This window comes from Gossypium arboreum, chromosome 7 (genome assembly GCF_025698485.1).
Source record: "Gossypium arboreum isolate Shixiya-1 chromosome 7, ASM2569848v2, whole genome shotgun sequence".
Classification (NCBI taxonomy): domain Eukaryota; kingdom Viridiplantae; phylum Streptophyta; class Magnoliopsida; order Malvales; family Malvaceae; genus Gossypium; species Gossypium arboreum.
In genome coordinates, this window is record NC_069076.1 from 43,224,317 (window position 1) to 43,238,523 (window position 14,207).

General features: G+C 33.7%; 1 protein-coding gene across 2 annotated transcripts; it reads left to right on the forward strand.

The window, feature by feature from the left end:
• The first annotated feature begins 303 nt into the window (after positions 1-303).
• On the forward strand, positions 304-4,469 carry LOC108469131 (uncharacterized). Of its 2 annotated transcripts, none has more exons than XM_053030869.1 (8): positions 304-550; positions 657-819; positions 1,356-1,441; positions 2,070-2,182; positions 2,446-2,511; positions 3,321-3,421; positions 3,535-3,562; positions 3,832-4,033. In XM_053030869.1, the coding sequence occupies exons 1-8, from the start codon at positions 456-458 to the stop codon at positions 3,891-3,893; spliced, it is 714 nt and encodes a 237-aa protein (XP_052886829.1). In that variant the 5' UTR covers positions 304-455; the 3' UTR covers positions 3,894-4,033. The 2 variants fall into 2 exon arrangements, with proteins under 2 accessions (XP_052886829.1, XP_017625520.1); XM_017770031.2 differs by having other exon boundaries at positions 319-550; positions 3,535-3,600; positions 3,832-4,469.
• The last annotated feature ends 9,738 nt before the right edge of the window (positions 4,470-14,207 follow it).

Sequence of the window (14,207 nt, forward strand, 5' to 3'; positions counted from 1 at the left end):
GATGATAAGTATTGATCTACCGTCTCGATCATTATATCGTTGCTTGAAGTTATTTAAATGATTTAGAATAAAAAAAACTTTAACATTTCAATGTTTTAAATAAAAATTTTCCACTAATTTAATTATTTTAATGAAAACATTTACTTAATTCAATAATTACCATTTTGTAACTTTAAAACTAAATGATAAAAACATAAGTTATTAATTGTAGTTTACCAAAACCAGAAAGGAATTTGGTTGGACTAGAACCACCAATCTCTAGGCACCCAGAGATCCAACGGTTCTGACAAGGTTTCTCCAACATTCGCTTGACAGCGGTAAAAAATAAAGAGAAAACACACCCCCACTGGCCACTCCCACTCACTCCCGCACTTGCTACCCGCCCATAAAAATATTAGCAATAATTCATCACTTAAAAAAAAAATTCACACAAGTTTAATTCAAAGCAAACAGAGATGTGCGGAAGAGCTCGTTGTACTCTTCGCGCCGATGACATTCCCAGAGCTTGCCATCGCAATGATGGCCCCATCCGCCATGTTAACATGGACCGGTAATGTTCTGTATTTTAATATTTTTCTACTTTTTTTTCCTCCCTACCTCTCGCGGGTGTGTTCTGTTTTTTTCCGATTTTGGAATTTGATTTGAAAACCATATAGGTACCGTCCGTCGTATAATGTTGGCCCGGGAATGAATATTCCTGTTGTTCGACGGGACAATGGATCTAATACCGATGTAGCAGGAGTCGTTCTTCACTGCATGAAATGGGGACTAATCCCTAGTTTCACTAAGAAATCCGATAAGCCTGACTTTTTCAAGATGGTAATCTTTTTATTTAAGCTTCTCTTATTCCAATAAGTGTGTTCAACTTTGCATAGTCTTCAATTTAAATCCATTTTTGAATTTATTGACAGTTTCTCTTGTTATTTATTTAGGCGTTCGTTTCAAACATCTTTTTTATTTGCAATTTGCTTTTGAAAGAAAGAGCTTAGGTTGAAGGTTTATGAAAATATGTCGAAGAATGCATATTTTTCTTATGTGGGAATAAATATGATTGAATGTTTTGTTATATTTCTGTATTTTACCTATTTCATTGATATGATTCTACTTTTAGTTTTGAACTTCTGAAGAAGTAAAAACCAATACATTTTTAAAAGAAACAACCAGACACACCTAAAAAACATTTTACCGAAATCTTCCGATGATACTGTCGCTGCTGCTTTAAGTTAATTTTGCCTTTAAATGTCTATCCTTGCTCAAAAATTGCTACCAGTTTTAACAAGTACAGTTCTATATACCTTCTGACATCACAAAGTGGGGAAATCTTTTCTGCTAAGTGAGTCTTTTCAAATCCACAGTTCAACGCTCGATCAGAATCAGTATGTGAAAAGGCTTCTTTCCGGCGCCTCCTTCCCAAAAGCCGGTGCTTAGTGGCAGTTGAAGGGTATGGAACTAAGAATGGTACATTGATCTATTTATGAAAAATTCACATATTTTGTTGCTGCATTTGTTCTTATGCTCTGAAAATTCAGATTTTGAAGCCCTTTGATTTATTTATGAAGATGCCGTAGCTGAAGCCTGAAAACTGCAATAATACCTCGCGTGCTTCTGAAAACTGAACTGAGAATTGATACTAGATGTTACAGAATAGAATTTCTCTGTTTCTTTATGATATCTTCCATGGTGTCGTAGATGAGATTAAGCTCCTGTAGTTGCTTGTTAGAAATTAGAGTAACTAATTCTTGTTGGTTGTTTTCTAAGCAGAGAAAATAGAAAATGTATTTGATTTTATGCCACATTGTAAGACTTTATGAGTAAAAAAACTTTTTCTAAAAGGAAATTAGTAATTCTAAGTTAAATGATTACTCTGGCCAAAAAAAAAAAAGATTACTGTGGTATTTCTTTTCCCTTCATCTGAAGTTGGTCTATTTTCATGAAGGCTCCGTTCTTGTAGTTGTGCAAATGATCTTACCAGAAGAACTTACTCTTTCATCCTTTGTGTCATTATTTCCTAATTTCCTTCTTGTTTTTATTTCCATCTTGTTCAATAAAGAAGCAGTTACTCTTGTCAGGTTCTATGAGTGGAAGAAAGATGTTTCGAAGAAACAGCCATACTACATTCATTTCAAGGATGGCAGGCCTCTAGTGTTTGCTGCTCTTTATGATTCTTGGGAGAACTCTGAAGGTGAAGCCCTTTCTTCATATTCCGGTCTTTATAATTTGCAGTAACTAAATTTCTCCTCCCCTATTTTTATTATCTCTGCTAATTTGATGGGTTCCCTGCTTGTTCATTTAGGTTAGACAATGACTTATTTTGGGCTATGCTGATTTAAATTTAGTAATGATGAAATAAGATACCTCTTGTTAAGATTCAAGATGTGGTTTTCTTTTTTCTTCTGAAAATTATAATTAGAGTGAATAACACATTAGTGTATTGTCTTCCTGCAGGTGAGAAACTTCACACTTTTACCATACTTACTACTTCCGCGTCGTCAACTTTTCAGTGGCTTCATGGTGAGTTATACTGTAAATTTATTTTGTGCTTAATGAGTTTTTCAGCAACATATTGAACTATGAACATATGACCCATGTAGTCAAATATTTTCCGTGTGAAACTTCGTTTGTTGAATTATTTGTTTATTAGTTTCAGCAGTGCAATATTCCTTAACTCTGACAGTTATAGGCCCTCTTTCTTTTTAATAAATATGAGGTGGTCCTTTTTAGGAGTAAAATTTTCCATATAAGGTTTGTCACATTGAGCTATTGCTGTGAAGTTGTATTCCCTTAATTTTTCCCCTAAATCAATGTCAAAATTAAGATAAGCAATCAATGAGGAGTATTATTAAGTCGGAGGAAGATATTGTTTTCTTTCCATCTGTACATAATTTATTCCACTAGCTACCACCATCTCCTAGAATCTGCTTGGATGCAAGCATCACCTAATTGGAGACTATAGATGAATATGCTTATGTCTCATCTACAATAATGTGAGAATAGTAAGTTATGTTAATGACCTGAATAAAGAAAAAGGCTCAAATGTATGATTACTATTTGATATTCCAAAGAATCATGATAAGTTCTTGAGATTTGCATATGCGAATATATTTTGATGATAGTGAGTTGCTATATGCTGCTAAGCACTACATGAGGAAATTTGTTTAGTCGGATCAGTTTTCAGATGCAGGTTTGCCAGTGTTTTGGCCTTGTCTTTTTATCTGTTTCCGTTTATGTTAATATGTTCTTGAATAATTTGATTTTCCTGCCACTAATCGTTGGAAATTTAAGAATCCTTGTATTAACACATTCAATTAATGTCTATGTAGACAGGATGCCGGTAATTTTGGGTGACAAGGGATCAACAGATGCATGGCTAAATGGTTCTAAAACTGATATGCTGCTTAAACCGTATGAAAATCCAGATTTGGTAAGAGCTTTCTGAATCTGAGAAATCACAAGGGTACAACTGCATTTTAGATATGCTGAATGATAATGAAGATATGAGTTTGTTTTTCTTATATGCTAACATTTGACTTTCAGGTGTGGTATCCAGTAACCCCTGCAATTGGTAAGCTGTCTTTTGAAGGACCTGAGTGCGTTAAAGAGGTAGTGCCAGCAGGAATTTATGTTATTTGGTTTCATAATCTAGGGATATCATTGGTCTAGATACAACTCCAAGAATGAGTTTCTGTTTGGTTTCAATGATTTTTAACTTGGATTCATTGTCTAGCTCTGCTTAGCTTTTTTACAGAAAAATGGTTGCATTTAACTAAAATTTCATGGCGTCAGGGTTTATTCCAAGAAATCCACTAATTACTTCTTCAACTATGTTCGTAGGTACCACTGAAGACACAAGAAAAGAATTCTATCTCAAAGTTCTTCTCAACAAGGAAAGTTGAAAAGGAACAAGAATCAAACATGGAGCAAAGTGTGTGTGATGAATCTGTCAAAACAAATTTGCTGAATAACTTAAAGGAGGATCCTAGAAGCACAGATGATAGACTTGCATCCTTAATAGATAAGGACCATGATTCAAAGTCTAATGTTCCTGTTCCATCCCTTGGGGATGTAGGGAAGAGCCAAGTTAAAAGGGACTACGAGGAGCTTTTAGCTGATACCAAGCCATCTAAAGATAAAATCGAAACAAGCCCTGCAAGGAAAAAGGGAAACATCAAAGGTGGTGGTGATAAGCAGCCAACACTATTTTCGTACTTCGGGAAAAAATAGCTACTGCTTGAGTATCGATATGGCAACTGCATGTGTATATAGGAAGTCTAGGTTGTGTTTTGAATGCTCGGCAGGTTCTGCATGTAGGATTTGTGGCAAATACTAATCTGCATTTTGCAATTGTAGTTTAGAGGCTCCCTCAGCTCTTTGTTTTGCCTGGGGAATGGATGTAGGACTCTTTAACTTCAGAATTGGCTAAGATGATTATATTTCTTTTCAGTAGCTTAATCCGAAATGCATTTAGTCCACTCGATCTCAATTCCCATCACAAAATGTGAAAAAGAAATTCTCATTCTAACAATCCCAGAGTTCAATAAGAACAGACATCTTCATGGTTCATATATTTTCACCGAAACAGAGCAGAGCATTCAAATAAATCAGCGAATATATATATATATATATATATATATATATATATTTGCAACCATAACATGAATAATACCAAGAAGAAAAATTTTGAATAACCTAAATAGAAAATGTATGTAGCACTAAAACTTGAATTATCATTTCTTGCTCTCCTTGCCATGTAATTCTAAGCAAACTATACATTCCTTTACTAACATCCAAGGTATCGAAAATTCGTGGAATTATGTTCCTAAACATATTCAAATAAGTATTGTAGAGATCATTGCAAAAGGGTGTGATGGAAAAATTGATTTAGAAAATGTGTTTGTTTGTACTAGAATCTATGAGTAAATAAATTTAATCGCTATTGGAAAAGGTAGAGGTCTTGGGTCTTAAGTGCCTAGGTTCGAGACCCACCATACACAAAGTGTGTCATATGCTAGTGCCATGTGTAGGTTTAATCAATTCATAGTCTAGATTGTTTCAATTCGTAGCTTGTTTGTGTTGGAGTAGTTTGATTCGTTATTCCAGTTCTCAAGCCATTTTTGTTTGTGTTGTAATAGTTTGATTTTACTCTTGGAGGTTACTTGGATGTGTATTTGTACTTGTAAACTTTCGAAAAGGAAGCTTACATTTTTCATTAACCACCTTACTAGCGATGCAAAATAAATAGGTTAATTTCTTATCTTTCAGTAGAGTATGTGTGGTGGCACTTACTTGCAAGACATGTCTCCATCAATCTTTAATTCAATAAAATTATGATGAATAAATAAAATACACTATAAGAAATATTGAAAAGAGTCATAAATATATATATATATATATATATATATATATATATATAACTGAGAAAGAAAAATAAAACAATACTTAAAACATAAAAACAAGAAAAACATAATTTTAAGATAATATCAAATATTCTAATTTTTCACATTATGATCTTCAAAGAAATCTCATGAAAATCATAGTTATTATAAGCATGGTTAGCTTTAGCATCGTAGTAAAACTCTACTTTTTTTTTCAGAAAAATTAGCTTTCATTTCATCATTTTGGAATGCAAAATTTTATCTCAATATTCTATCATTTTCATTTAATGGATGCTTGATAAATTTCACTAGATGCTTAGATGTATGTCAGGCACGTGACAAATGCCCCTTCATACCATATTAATAGCATAAGTTTTCAATAACTTTGAAGGATGATTTTGACTACATTTTTTTTTCTATAACACCTTTTACCTAAACTGGTTGGTGGATTTGAATGCAAGATACCACATTCGTTGCTAGAGGAACTCAATCAAGCAATAGACAACAATCATGCCATGGAATTTCAAAGATAATTGAGTAATCCTATGCAATTGAATGTGGACATGATCAATTGGCCTACTTGTGAAGGTTCGGGGCTAAGACACGAACCTTGGGCCAAACTATTAAGCTGCACACCATGTCTCGAGAGAATGGATTCATGTCTCAAGACATGCTTCTCTTGAAAAACTATTTTATCTTTGATGTTTGAATGTCTCGAAACAATTTGTCAATCGTCTCGAGACAATGACCCTTATGTTGCTAAAAAGAAAGATAGAGACAATGAACATTTCGATTTATAGTGGTTCGACCCCAATTTCCTACTCCACTACCTTAGCTTTCCACAACTAATAATTTTTCCAAATTCACTAATTTGATAACCTTTGAAGACAAATTTTAACCTTACAAACTCCCTTAAGGTTTCCACCCGAACCTTAAGATACAAACCTTCTCAAAGAGTAAACACAAATAGCAAACTAAGAAGAAATCCTTACAAGATTGAATTATTTGCCAATTAAACACTAATAAACAAGAATACATTTGAGCTAAAAGAATAACAATGAAAGCTCATAAGTGTGTACAAGAAAAGTAGGAAGATTGAGCACAAAGGTTGATTGATTGATCTTTTAGGCTTGAATTATCTCTCTTGTTGTTGTAGGATCTTTGGAAGCAAGTATTTATACCCCCTAATTGATTTCCAACTGTTGTGGTTGTTGGAGATACGAATAGAGCCGTTAGTGATGTGAAAACCAGTGCATTTAATCCACTTGCAACCGCGAGTATCGATACCTGCTAAAAATGTATTAGTAATTTTTGCATTAAATGCAGAATTCAATGACTTTTGGAGCTAAAGATATTGATACCAGAGAACATTTTATCGATACCATATGAAAAAGTATTGATACCGGATTGATACTAGAGAATATTTTAAAAACTATCGATACTTGGCCAAAAAGTATCGGTACTTTTTAGCCTAGAGTTATACTGACTTGTTTTAAAAATAATTTGACTAGTTGAAAGAATTCTTACTTGACTAAAATAATTTTAACTTGATTTTAAATTTGATTCAAAAATTTTCTAAGAGTTCAAAGAAAAGATTCAAAATTTTATTTCTTAGACTTCATTTGAGAAATCATTTTATTAATTTTGCTCAACTTTAACTTAAACATTCGGTAAATTTGTTTTTGAATAAATTGCTCCCCTTAATAAAATTCATTTTCAATTTAAGTTCTAAATAAAAATTGATATAAAATAAAAATTTGGCATTCATTTTTACTTTGAAAAGAATGGACAAATAATTTGCATAAAGTTAATTTAATTTAGCACAATATCAATAAATTTACCTTTACTTTCCCCTTTTTGTGATATAAAAAAATCAAAATAAAGCTTTAGGAGAAAAAGACGGTTAGTTTAAGATTATATATAAAAATAAAGAAAGAATGAACTAATATTTTCAAAAATAAAAAATAAAAAAATCAAAGTTTCTTTAAATACTGATTAAGTAATAAGGTGCAATAAACCATAAACATAGGAAGCAACAAAAATAGTAGTGCAAGTGTCATGAAAATGATATGAATGTATCAAAGCTATCATAATCTTCATCACTAGGGGAAAATAGAGGAGTTGGGGGTGATGTGCTAAAAGTGATGCCATTTGCATATCTAAAGTCAATAGTCGAGAGCTAACCTCATCTCTATGAGATCTAACCTCATATCTAATTCTTTGAACATCGTTACTCAAAGAGTGTAGAGCATAAATGATGACAACATTAATATCTGAAGAAGGTTGAACAACCTGAGATAAAGTACCCAGAGGAGGAACATGCTTGGATGCCAGAATATCTTCAAATGCGCCTTTGACATTGTCATTTTCATTTGCATTCAGATGACCACTCTTGATCCATTCACCGGAGTTGGCATCATAATGATAACCGGCATGGTGAAGTGCCCCATAACTAATAGGCTAATTAAAGGAAATGTGGGTGTCTCCAAGGGTACTAATACCTAACTTCCTAAAAATATATGACAAATAAGTGCCATGAGGAAGGGTGAGGTTTGAGACATCGCCCTCTCGATAGCCTTAGTTATGTCATTGTACATAATAAGGGCTAGGTCAGGATGCTTATCGGAATGGATAGAATCAAGCCATTAATAATCGGTGTTATGAAGCTTGGCATGTTTCTTGATAGGACGCAAATTTCAAATGATAATTAGATAGAGAACATGATCATAGATATTGAGTTTGAATGTCCAAACTCAATAAAGAAAGTGGAATTGAACGACCCCTTTTCATCGGAGTTACCTCCGGGAGGCAAATAAAGCACATTTCCAAACTCTTCCAACATAAGACGAATGGGGATGTTCATAAAAAGGGATGTGATGGCAATAACGATATTGTTAGACTCAACATGTTTGAGTTTGACATTAGAGAAGAAGGCTTGAACAAGATTATAAAAAGTTGATGAGAAAATTTTTAAAAAATACACCCAACACCAATTTTGAAAAATCTGAGTATTGTATGTGTATAAGTTGATGTATTATGTCTGCGTGACAAAGTCTCACGAAAAATTCTGTTATTCTTTTCTTACGAGTACTGATGCTTATTAATTATCGAAATTCTTGTAAAATTTATTGTGTCTACTTTTGAAACTCACTAAGTTCAATTGAACTTACTTCGTTACTTTTCATTCTTAGGCATTTTGATAGTGGAAGAATGATCAATTGAAGGGGGCAACGCCAGAGCTGCGTTTGCGAGTGAGCCACCTATTTATTTTTGTATCATGCATGGGAATTTGGAGGATGGCACATACATGCATATGGAATTTAAATTTTGTAATTAACTTTGTCATTTCTATTTTAAAAGTGAATTATCCTCACTCTGGACGTGCATGAATAATTTTAGTGATTTGTTGATTATGAAGTTTTAACACCTATATGTATGTACCATAGTTGAACAATAGATGGATAACAAATTCTTCTTTTATAAATCGTAACCTTCTTTAAAAAAAAGAATATATTACAAAAAGGAAAGAAAAATAATAGAATTTAACGTAAAGAGAACTCTTTAAATCTATCATTCTAAAAATTTGAATCTAAGTTAAAGGGTTTTTAAACTGGCAGTAACGCCTCAGTGTTTTTGGGGGACTATCTGGCTGAATGGTATACGCCACATCCTCCCATCGAGTTAGGGGTGTTACATTACTACTTCGTGACTCAATTAGATTAGTAATTATTTTCTTTAATTAATTTAATAATAGTTTTTGCAATATGCAATCTTTGGGTACGATCCTCAGAATATTTACCAATATTCTGTTGTAACATAAATTTATATTACAATTTGACCCATATGCTTGCAGATACCACACTTAAATATTAATATTTTTATTTGCACGATTTTTACTCTAAACATTCGCATGTTTGGAGACAGTCAAGTTCTTGGCGCCGTTGCCGGGGATTGCGACAGTGAAACTTTTGTTAGATTGATTATTGTAGAATAAATATTAGTCGAAAGAAGAACGAGCTAGATAGTGTTCTAATTTTTTTGTACATAATTAAATAATTTTATTTTGAATTTTTTTAGTTAATTAAGTATTTTTATTTTAAATTTTTTTTATTTATCTTGTTGGTTATCAAATTTAATCATGGATGGTGATTTTTTTTTGGGATGTGTATAAACAAGCTCAATCGAATTGGGTGGTACGGAGCTTCGACAAACCAATGGATTTACGATTAGTAATATAAGTAGCCTCAGTATTAGAAAAAGCTCCCACAAAATTCAAACAAGTATACATCTGAAACGGATGGAGCTTCGACGAACCCATGGAAGGAAGACGAAGTATACGAGGAAGGAGTACACAATCAAAGGGAGATCATGGAGAACCAAATATCGCTTATGATAGAACTGCTTTAATAAAGAAATGAAACAATGGAAGAGATACATGAGCAACCTTTAGGGGTATCCGAGTATTTAACCAAAACTCCTTGTGATTTGTATGACCATATGTCCGAACAAGAAAGCTGTGAGTGAGAATTCCAAGCTAAATAAAAGAGAATCCAAAAATAGTTGGATCAACTAGAGGAATTCTTCTAGAAAAGATATAAAGCAAGTACTCCATTGAAAGTGGTTGAACATGATGTCCCCAATTCTGATCTAAAGGACCAATGCATTACCAACAACAAAAAACTGAGACGAGAATGAATTGAATATAATCGTAGATGCCTCTGATCCAACTAACCTAGATATAGATGTAGTAGTAGATTTAGCAATAGAATTAGAGGTAGAGGAGCTTCAATTGTTTCTGAATAAAAGTGTAGACGAGACGATATATTTTCTAGCCATAACCGAGGAGGTGCCAACCAAAGAAATAGACGAGTTCATCTCATTCTCGTTTGACGATAAATATAAAGCTCGGGAAACCAAAGCTTCTTGTGACATGGATGGGAGGAAGCTCGAGACAATAATACCATGAAAAATACTTTGGGGTTAGCTCGGATTCGCCACTGACTTGTAATATGGATGTCACGCCGGTGAAAGATAAGGCAACGACAATGGTATTGACAGAAGGTGTTGGTTTACATATCTCGATGGAGGGAAAAAATACATATCAAAGTCTCAAAGGCTAGCTGAAATACGGATCGTCCTAATAAAAAAAATACTTTATTTAAAATTCTTTTAATTTTAAATTCTTTTTTTCATTTAAATATTTTAATTATTGAGTTTAATCTTTAATTAAGGTATTTTTATGTGTTTTACTAATGGTTTTTAAGCTCAAAATAGGGGGAGGGGGAAATAGAAGAATTGAGAATATGGAATTTCGCGTAAAAAAGAGGCCAAAACAGTCGAGGCGTCGTGACGAGCACCATCGGGATGTCACAATGAGCCATCTTTGTCATGATGGGAAAAATCGCATCATCCTGACGGTACCAACCACATCCCAACGTGGTTCTACAACTTCACAATAAGGAAACAAACAGCCTGTGTCGTTACGGCAAGAAGCATCGCGTTGCCACAATGTGAGGCCCCACGTCGCAATGAGAAGAAACGTACATGTAACGACCTTGGGAATTGTAACGTCGATGCAACATTGTAACGAACCAAAAAGCCACGTTGTGATGAGGTGATGATTATAAAAGGGCCCTCGTCATGACGAGCCTTAATTCAACTGCACCCAAACGATTTCCTTTTCCATTTTCCATCATTTTCCTCCATTCCAATGCCTCAATCAACCACTACTCTATATATTTCATATTTTTAGACATTAATTTTTCAATTTTTATTACTTTTCTCCCACTCGAAAACTCTCCTCTAAAGGGCAATCAATCTCTAACAAAGTCAAACACGATGGCCGAGGAAAAATAGACATATCGGCAATAAGAACAGCCTGGTGACATCTTTCTCTAATTTGTTTACTTTATTGTTGAATTTTGAATGATGGATTAGAGAACCTGGATTTTTGAAATTAATTTGTCTGATTGATTGTGGGAATTGTATTCGTTGCCATCATAAATGACTAGCATCTTGACAAATTGAGGAACGCGATGTTCTGAATGAACCAAGGAGACGGTTCGTCTCCAATAATGTTGTTGCTTGAATAAAAAATTTCAACAAACCATTGATCTCAAAATGTGGCTTCGATTTCACCAAGCAGTCATTTCACGACCCAATAATTACAAAGGTCAATCGATTATGGTGGAATACATTCTGCCGAAAACCACTCAAATCGATTGTAATATCAATCGTTCAGGAACTATACGCAAATTTTCTTAAAACCCAAGAGAACAAAGTCTTTGTGAAAAGCGTGTGCATAGACATCTTTCAAATAGCAGTTGAGGTTGTTCATAAGACACCTCACTAAGCTATCGATTTTTACTAAAATTTAAATGAAGACGAGGTAGATTATGATGCAATAATTAAATTTTTAACTGAGGGTTGAGACCATTGGGTCCAAAAATAGGTGACCTAGGAGCCATTACGATTTCAACAATCAATTATGACCTTGGAAGCCAATATGTGGATGTATTTTATTGGCACAAAATTATTCCCTACTCAGCACGTCATAGAAGTTATCTGTAATCATGCACTTTTTTTGTACGTTATCTTACAGGGCTAGTAGGTCAACATGGGAGACTAGATCTTCGCGAACATGCGACAATGTGTCGAAGGGCATACACGAGGAATCACATACTCGCACCTAATCACGAAGATGTGCCGGAGGGCTGGTGCTGTAATTGATCCTGAAAAACCGACTTGTCCACCAAAAAGTATATTGGGTAAATGATATCTTCTCATTAGCATTAAATGGTTGATGAAAAGTAAACGTGGCCACAGGTCGTCCGTCTTTATGATGGATGACTTGATCACTATTTGATAGTGATTGGCTTTTCAAGGAAGAAGATGTAATAGTTACCATAAGATAAAATAGGATCATATTGGGAGATCGGATATTATCCCAAAGAGATTAAGGGTATCCTATGAGGGTAACCCACTTATGACAAGGTTATTGGACGAACACTGAATAGTTACTTTAGTAATGGTATGTCGTTGAGGAGAGCTAAGTCACGGTATTATAGTGGAATAACTTCGTGACTAAATGAGTCTATAATTAATAGGCAAAAAGTTGGAACTTAATTATAAATCATTTGAGCATCCACTATATATGTCCAATCAGTCCTTCCATTAGCTTGTTAAAACCATAAATGAATTGCATATCTAAATAGACATGAACGAAATGAATAGAAAAAAAGAAATGGGAAGCATTCATGAATGATTATGTTTTCTCTAAAATGGAGAAATGGAATCATTTGGAAATGAATGTAGGTTTCCAAAAATGAAAATAGAAATGAAAATGAAAATGGGAACTTGCAATCCTATATAGGATTACTTAAAAAATGATGGAAGAATGAGTTTATGTTTTTGGACTGTTTTGAAGCCATTAAATGAAAATAAATCATTTGGTCATAGTGAACATGTTGAGTTGTGACATATTGAATGGATTTTCTCGAAATTTTACATAGGGTAAAATCGTTAAAATTTTATCTGTATTTAACGAGTTTGTTTTCTTGGCATTTTATAATTAATTATTACATTTTTTATATTAGTAGGTTGGGAATGAAATATTAATAAAATAAGTGTTTTTACACATTTTTTGCTGTTTTGATGACCCGGAAGGCCAACTTGATCGTGAGTGACTAATGGGGTAGTTAAGTGTGTAGGATGTCAATTCAAGTCCAAGAATACAAAGAATGATCGTCGGGCCACAATACAAAGAAGGCCATGTTGCAAAATAGATCAACAAAGCTGCCAAGGCTAGAAAATCACTTAACGTCGTGACGAGGAACTTCCTCTAGTCATGACGACGCAGTGATTATAGGAATTAGTTCACAGTGGCAACGTCGTGATGAGGAGTCTTTCCACGTCATGATGACATGACGAAGGTAGGCCAAAATGAGTTGACTCTTTGGACAACACTATTGGGATATTTCCATATTTAGACCCTAACACTTTAAGAGTATATTGAATTAATTAGTATCTAAATGTATCTAGGCACTAAGTAACCCGTAGCTTACATAAGTAACCTTAGGGTCATCGAAATTGGGGGTACAGACTTAGACAGACAATTTTTACTATTCAGTTTTCTTTGTATTTTTTTTATGTTCGCTTAGTCGGAATTTCTCTATGCCGATGTGAAGACATTTGCGAGCGGAGTTTCCTTCGAGCCCGCGCTTCAACATATATTCACAAGCATTCTCTTATATCTTTCTTTTTTTATATTTCGTTAACCTGATCAATTAACATTTATATGAATGTTTGAATAATTTCTTGCGCTTTATTTATATCTTGCATGTTTCGGTTAACAAACTAATTTATCTGTTAAGTAATTATTGATCTGAAATTAGGTATTTAGTTAAGAGTACTTAGTATATTAGGGAGTGATGCCCCCTGATAGAATATTTAGATAGGTGAAACAGGTAGAGTGCCTTGTCATGTATAACTTGTGCTAAGTGGTGAGATAGAGAGGGTATTCGTATGCCTAGGAAGAGACCAGAAGGGTAACTTAGGTGGTAATCCTTAGTGAAGATGAGGCCGGAAAGGTATTCTTAACTAAGGGTGATAAATAACTTAATCGAGGATAAGTAATTATTTAATTAGATAATTAGGGATTTAATCAATCTTAGGCTAAAGGCTTGCATTGTCAACACTAGGAATAGGAAATTCCATTAGGTTAGTTTAGGTATATTAATTTAATTAGTTTAATTAAAATATTAATTTTGATTCACATTACTAATTCGTGACTCGATTAGATTAGTAATTATTTTCTATAATTAATTTAATAATAGT